The sequence below is a fragment of the Epinephelus moara genome, chromosome 11 (assembly GCF_006386435.1).
Source record: "Epinephelus moara isolate mb chromosome 11, YSFRI_EMoa_1.0, whole genome shotgun sequence".
In the NCBI taxonomy this organism is placed as follows: Eukaryota; Metazoa; Chordata; class Actinopteri; order Perciformes; family Serranidae; genus Epinephelus; species Epinephelus moara.
Window position 1 is genome coordinate 12,944,735 of NC_065516.1, and position 7,160 is coordinate 12,951,894.

General features: G+C 37.6%; 1 protein-coding gene across 1 annotated transcript; it reads left to right on the forward strand.

Moving 5' to 3' along the window:
* The first annotated feature begins 172 nt into the window (after positions 1–172).
* On the forward strand, positions 173–5,844 carry rbis (ribosomal biogenesis factor). The gene is made up of 4 exons (XM_050057103.1): positions 173–328; positions 4,170–4,285; positions 4,398–4,514; positions 4,609–5,844. The coding sequence occupies exons 2-4, from the start codon at positions 4,175–4,177 to the stop codon at positions 4,675–4,677; spliced, it is 297 nt and encodes a 98-aa protein (XP_049913060.1). The 5' UTR covers positions 173–328; positions 4,170–4,174; the 3' UTR covers positions 4,678–5,844.
* The last annotated feature ends 1,316 nt before the right edge of the window (positions 5,845–7,160 follow it).

Genomic DNA, 7,160 nt, shown 5'->3' on the forward strand with positions numbered 1-7,160 from the left:
CTGAAACGCCGGCTCGCTTCAGAATTCTAGTCGCCATGTTGGCTCCTTTTCACATCTTTCTCTTCAACTGTTAAGACGGCAAAACGTTAAAACAATTCAACTTTCTTCTTCTTCTTCTTCTTCTTCTTCTTCTTCTTCCTCTTCGTCTTCTTCTTCTACTACTGCTACATTGCGTAGACCCGCCCCACTATGCTGTGATTGGCTACTCCTACCGTGTTGTAATTGGCTAGTACTTGTTACGTTGACGTGATGACGCAGCAGAAAAGGCACGTTTGATAGTCGCTAGCACATGAGGATATCAACACCAGCCAGCAGCTTCTTAAATAAGGTATGTTTTTAAGTATTTTATCGTTAAGTTTGAGCTCTGTACGCACTGTTTTCGAGCCCTTTTGTCAGACATAATGCCATTTAGTAAAATTAATCAACTTTATCAGAAAATGACGAAAATAGCTCGCGCACAGCGTCATGTAGCGTGTAGGAAGGCAGCAAGCTGGCGACAACATCTGGACACTTGTGAGTTATTTTAGTTGACTTGATGTTTAACCAGGCGGATATGAATACAGTTTAAGAGTCATTAAATGTTCTTCAAGAGGCAGGCTACGTGCTTGGTATTTATTTACATTCACCTATAAGTAAAACTCATAATTTGCCCCAAGCACATTACACATTTCATTTGCTCATTTCAGATTGACTTAATGTGAAGATAAATAAAAGGCAGTGTTACACAGTACATGATAATATCTGTCAAATCACTGTCAGGTTGTCTAATTCACTTCACAGTTGACCAGTGTTTGAAGAAGTTAGTCTTGTAATTAAATAAAATCTTAATGCTACAGTGTAGTAAAAAAAAAACTATCGTTTATTTATGGAAAATAACTGAGTATTAAGCTCTTATACAGCAATGCCCTAAATTCACATTCATACAGACTTGAATGACACATAATATATGACATCAACTGCAAAAAAAGGATGAAAAAAATCAGTAAAAAGAAATAACTGGCTGTGATCTGTCGAGAATAATTAACAGCAATAAAAACTGTAAAATGACAAAAAAAATTAAAACAAACAAATAAACAAACCTGCCATGAATTAAGGATATATAACAACAACAAAATGTAGTAAAATAAAAACAATTAATAAGGATCATGTCTGTAATTTTCCCAAAGCAGGAACACTGTACAACAACATATCATCTAGCGTACACATGCACAAATATTCTAAAGGACACATACAGTGCCCTCCAAAAGTATTGGAACAGTGAGGCCAATTCCTTTATTTTTGTTGTAGACTGAAAATATTTGGGTTTGACATCAAAAGATGAATATGGGACAAGAGATCAACATTTCAGCTTTCATTTCCAGGTATTTACATCTGGATCTGATACACAACTTAGAAGATAGCACCTTTTGTTTGAACCCACCCATTTTTCATGAGAGCAAAAGTATTGGAATATGTGACTGACAGTTGTGTTTTGTTGCCCAGGTGTCTCTCAATTACACTGATTATTCAAACAATAAATAGCACTGGATGTCTGAGCTCAGTTTCAGATTGGGTACGATAGGTTTGCCTGTGCAGACTGCATTTAGAGGTGGAACCAACATGAAAACCAGAGAGCTGTCTATGGGTGAAAAAGAAGCAATTGTGAATCTGAGAGAAGATGGACAATCAATCAGAGCCATTGCACAAACATTGCCCATAGTCAGTACAACCATTTGGAATGTCCTGAAGAAGAAAGAAACCACTGGTGTACTAAGCAACAGACGTCGAACAGGTAGACCAAGGAAGACATCAGCAGTTGATGACAGAAACATTGTGAGAGCTGTAAAGAAAGACCCTAAAACAACTGTTAGTGACATCAGCAACAACCTCCAGGAGTGAAGGTATCACAATCTACTGTTCGCAGAAGACTCCATGAACAAAAGTACAGAGGCTACACCAGATGATGCAAACCACTCATTAGCAAGAAGAATAGGAAGGCCAGGCTGGAATTTGCCAAAAGGTACAGAGATGAGCCTCAAAAATTCTGGGAAAAAGTTTTATGGACTGATGAGACAAAGATTAACTTTTTCCAAAGTGATGGAAAGGCGAAAATTTGGAGAAAGAAAGGATCTGCTCATGATCCCAAACATACAAGCTCATCTGTGAAACACGGTGGAGGGAATGTCATGGCTTGGGCTTGCATGGCTTCTTCTGGGACGGGCTCTTTAATCTTCATTGATGATGTAACACATGATGGCAGCAGCAAAATGAACTCAGAAGTCTACAGAAACATTTTGTCTGCTAATTTAAAGAAAGATGCAACCAAACTGATTGGGAGATCCTTCATCATGCAGCAAGATAACGACCCAAAACACACTGCCAAAACAACAAAGGAGTTCATCAGGGGCAAGAAGTGGAAGGTTTTAGACTGGCCAAGTCAGTCTCCAGACTTAAACCCAATAGAGCATGCATTTTACCTGCTGAAGAGGAGACTGAAGGGAGTAACCCCCCAAAACAAACAACAACTGAAAGAGGCTGCGGTGAAAGCCTGGAAAAGCATCACAAAAGAAGAATGCAAAAGTTTGGTGATGTCAATGGGTCACAGGCTTGATGCAGTTATTGAAAGCAAAGGATTTGCAACTAAATATTAAGTCTCATTCACTTTAATCTATTTTAAGTTTATATGTTCCAATACTTTTGCTCACCTAAAAATTTTGTGTTCCATTACAAATAATGCTATCTTCTAAGTTGTGTATCAGATCCAGATGTAAATACCTGGAAATAAAAGCTGAAATGTTGATCTCTTGTCTCATATTCATCTTTTGATGTCAAACCCAAATGTTTTCAGTCGACAACAAAAGTAAACGAATTGGACTCACTGTTCCAATACTTTTGGAGGGCACTGTATCTGTCTGATTTCAACACCTCTTGTAACTTATTCCGTTTACTTGGTGGGGAAAAAACCCCAAAAACTAAAAGCTATTTTACCAAGTTCAGTGCTGATCTCAGGAGTTACCCCGTTACAACTAAAAATCCTGCATTCAGACTCTTACTTAGTTAGAAATAAAACAGTATGAGCATCATAATTAACATTAAATACCACACTGTACTCTCACTGCAGCATTTTATGTATTGTATTATTTTAACTATTGATGCATTAATGTGTACACCACCTTAGAGTTGCAGCTGGTAGAGTTTGGGTAATTTTAATAGCTTGATATCAAACTTCCATATTAATAAATCTTAAGTTGATTATTTTTTTTGGCATTGAAAATCAGAATCCTTGAAGAATTAATGCTGTCAAATAAATGTAGTGGAGTAAAAAGTACAATATTTGCTTCCAAAGTGTAGTGGAGTGGAGTGGAAATACAAAGTAGCATTAAATAGAAATATTCAAGCAAAGTACAAGTACCTCAAAATTGTCCTTAGTTACATTCCACCACTGCACTTCACTGTAGGATTTTGTTAAGTTAATAATACAGTGTATCCAAATTTTGTTGACTTTTTTCATGTAGTAGGCCAATTTCCTGTATTTAAAGGTTTAAAGCACATTACATTGTATCGTACATGTATTGGTCTAAAAGGTTCTGTAAAGCTTATTATCTTTACCACTACTGTTGCTGCTAGTGCATTAGATTAATTTGAAAGATGCATTTCTCAAAAGCAACTTGTATTTTTCTTTTTTCCCCTCCACCAACCCAAGTGACTGTCAGTCAGACTGTTGGGGTGAGAGTTTGTTTTGTTTACGGTGCAACTCTTGGTAAATGTCTAGACACTGTCGTGCATGAAACTGCAAGGAGGTCAGCTGCAAATTGGAAAAATGCACAAATTGGTGTGTTTGACGTCTATTTATGCCGCATTCAGAGTCACTTAATGAGCCTTATTAATACACCATCTGAACCCCTTGACCCTGTTCAAGTTATATGACTCACTGTCTCAAGGAGTGAGCTTTTGGCAGAAACAGAGGTGTTGCTAATCAGGTGGCTGCTGAGTGTAGGAGGCATGTGGAGAGGCTGGAACAATCTCAGCATTAGTCTTTTTAGAGCAAGTAGTGAGTCTGCGTGATCAGTGTGGAAACTATCACTTTAGAGCATTGGCTAAAGAAAAAATACATGATAAAACAGAGGCTATGTTATAGAAAGGAAATCTCTCCTGTGAGCCTATCATGCTGACTGCTGTTCTCTCCTCAGGTAACATGGGGAAGAATAAACAAAAGGGGAAGAAGCAGAAGAACGTCTTTCAAGTGGCAAACAAGCACATGAAGCACAAGAACAAAGCAAAACCTGTCACGACGACGCTCAAACACGTGAGATCTCTTTCTTTCTTCCTTCTTTCCTTCTTGCATATATTTTGTATTCTCCCTTGTATGTTGTGTTAAATGCAGCTGCTCTAGCATACGGTAATTTGTGGCGTCACAGATCAATGCAGTGAAAAATGAGAAGGTGGAAAACCTCAACCAAATCTTCACAGAAGTCCAGAGGGACGTTAAGAGCATTTCCAAGTCTGTTGCTCCTGCACCAAAGAAACAAACACAGGTAGGAAGTTGTAACGTTTGAACGTGTAAAACTTGTATTCATCATCCAGCATTTTAATCCTCTTGATATAACTAATCCTTTTTTGTCTTTTTAGGTTGTCAGAGAGCCACCAAAGGAATCTGTAAATGTTGACAGTGCTGCTCAGCTCTTCTCCCAGCTATAATAAACCATGAAAGTGGGACTGTCATAAAGTCTGAGGACAAACGCAGTGACTGACTGTTGTATGTCTCTCCATGTTGGACATGTGATATAACAAAGTTGGTTTACTTCCGATGTATTTTGACACTCTGTGCCAAAATGAGGATTGTAGATACATTGGGGTTTATGCATGAAAGTAAAACCAGTGTGTAGGATTTAGGGGAATATATTGGCAAAAAATGTGATATTATATAAGAAGTACATTTTCTGTAGTGTATAATCACCTGAAAAAAAAAACTGTTGTGTTTTCGTGACCTTAGAATGAGGTGTTATGTCTACATAGGGAGCAGGTCCTCGTCTACAGAGTCTGCCATATTGTATCGGCTTGTTTCTACAGTAGACCAGAATGCACAAACCAAATACTGGCTCTAGATAGTGCCATTTCCGTTTTCTTGTCGACCACCACAGTAAGCAACCCCTCCATGATGAGAGCATCGGAAAAACACAGATTTTTTTTTTAAAGTGAAACTGCTTTATTCAGTATTTTTACCGGTTTAAATCACCTGGTTAGTTTTAGAGAGGAAGAAACCGCTGCAGAGAATTCACTTCCTGGTAAAAACCTCCTGAACAATGACCAAAATAAGTTTGAGCAGAGTGCAATCTGCAATCTTCACTGCTAGATACCACTAAATCCCCCTAAATCTTACACAATGTTCCTTTAAGCCCTCTGTATATTCAGTGCAAAGAAATGTAATCAGTTGACAGATTTGTGCTCTGTCAATTGTGTCATTGTTTCAGACGCAAAGGATGTTTTTTTATCTTTATTGATGAAGAGTCTTTTGTATAGAAATGTATTCTTTTTCTTCGAGCTGCAACTAATTATTAATCTGCTTAATATTTTCTTGATTAATTTATAACTTCTTGTTTTTAAGATATCAGAAAAAAATAAATAACTGCCCTTACAATAAACAATAAACAGTCCGAAACAAAAATGTATTCCGTTAACTTCATGTATATTGAAGAACATTAGCAAATCTTCACATTTGAGCAAAATGAAGCAGAATTTTTTACACTTTTGCTTTGAAAAATGACTGAAATATTAATCATTAGAAAGAAAAAATGCTCTATTGATTTGCAGTCAATCGATGTAGTCATTTTAACTCTGTCTTTATTAAACAGTGTTGATACAGTTTCCTCATTACTCATCATCTTGAATCTGAACATTAAAGTTTCTTGTCATTTCTAGACAAAACATTTACAAAAAACCTTTATGTAACCATGTGCACTTTACCATATGCTTTGAGTTTTGTTTTGCAAAGCAGTTCAAGGTTTTCACACCCTTTTTTCATGCTTTTCATACCTTGGATTTGGTGTAAATGAAGTCACAAAGGAGATCATTGTGACTTGTGCTGGTTGTACTGATGAAAGTGTTTGCTTCAAAGAATTTTGTCCTCATGGAAATCATTAAGATTTCAAGTAGAAGTTTGCAAAAACAGAATTTAAATGAGGAATTCACACATGTAGTTTCATTAAATAGTATGTTTAAAGCTGCTTTTGTCATGGAGGTGCTGTTTGAACTCATTTTGAGGCTGTGGTTTTTCTGCACTGGACTGAATCATTCTGTCAGGCATTTCTGATATTCTGTCCACCCCCGTATGTACAAGCTATCTATTTCAGGGCTTCACACTGTCATTTCTATTAGGACTGCACCTGAAGATGAAGTATAGATTTTTCGGCTCCACCTGCGAGCAGTGGGCCGTTATCAGTATGCTGCTGCTGCATCCTGTTGTAGCAACTTGACATTAGAGGTCACGGGTGTACCAGTGCCCAGCTGATTGCTTGTCTTCATGCCGACCTCTGACTGAGTTAGTTGGTCAATACATCTGGAGAAAGGTGAAAGCTTGGGTGAGGCTGGTAAACAGACCAATGTATGTTGGGATAAACAAGTTAGGAAGAAGGTTTTCAAGGTGAGATGACTTGAATGAAGCTTTATTTTATTCTCCAGTGGATGTTCAGGTACTGAATAGCTTAAACATGCAGTGACTAATTGTTGTGACCTCTTTGTGGGTGGCAGAGACAAGCTGTAACCAAAACTGCTATCACTTTTGAAGTCGATCTGATGACTATTCTTTTCAACATTTGACATATTTATTAAATATTAGTTTTGTTGTTTCTAGCCAGCAGGATAGCTTATGTCAGGGGTGGTATGGTCAGGTTCAGTTGTAATGCTATGTTACAACCAACCACACTACGGTTAAGATGGTGTCCAGTTAAGCAACGAAATTAAAATAGCTGATTTTTTTCCCCCTCCACGCCAGGGACAGACGTGGACAGAGGTATTATGTTTTTGGGTTGTCCATTTATATGTGCGTCTGTCTGTCCCATGCTTGTGAATGCAATATCTGAAGAACACCTAAGGGAATTTCTTCAAAATTGGCAGAAATGTTCACTTTGAATCAAAGCTTAACTAATGTGTTTTTGATGTTCAAGGGACAAAGGTCAAGGTCA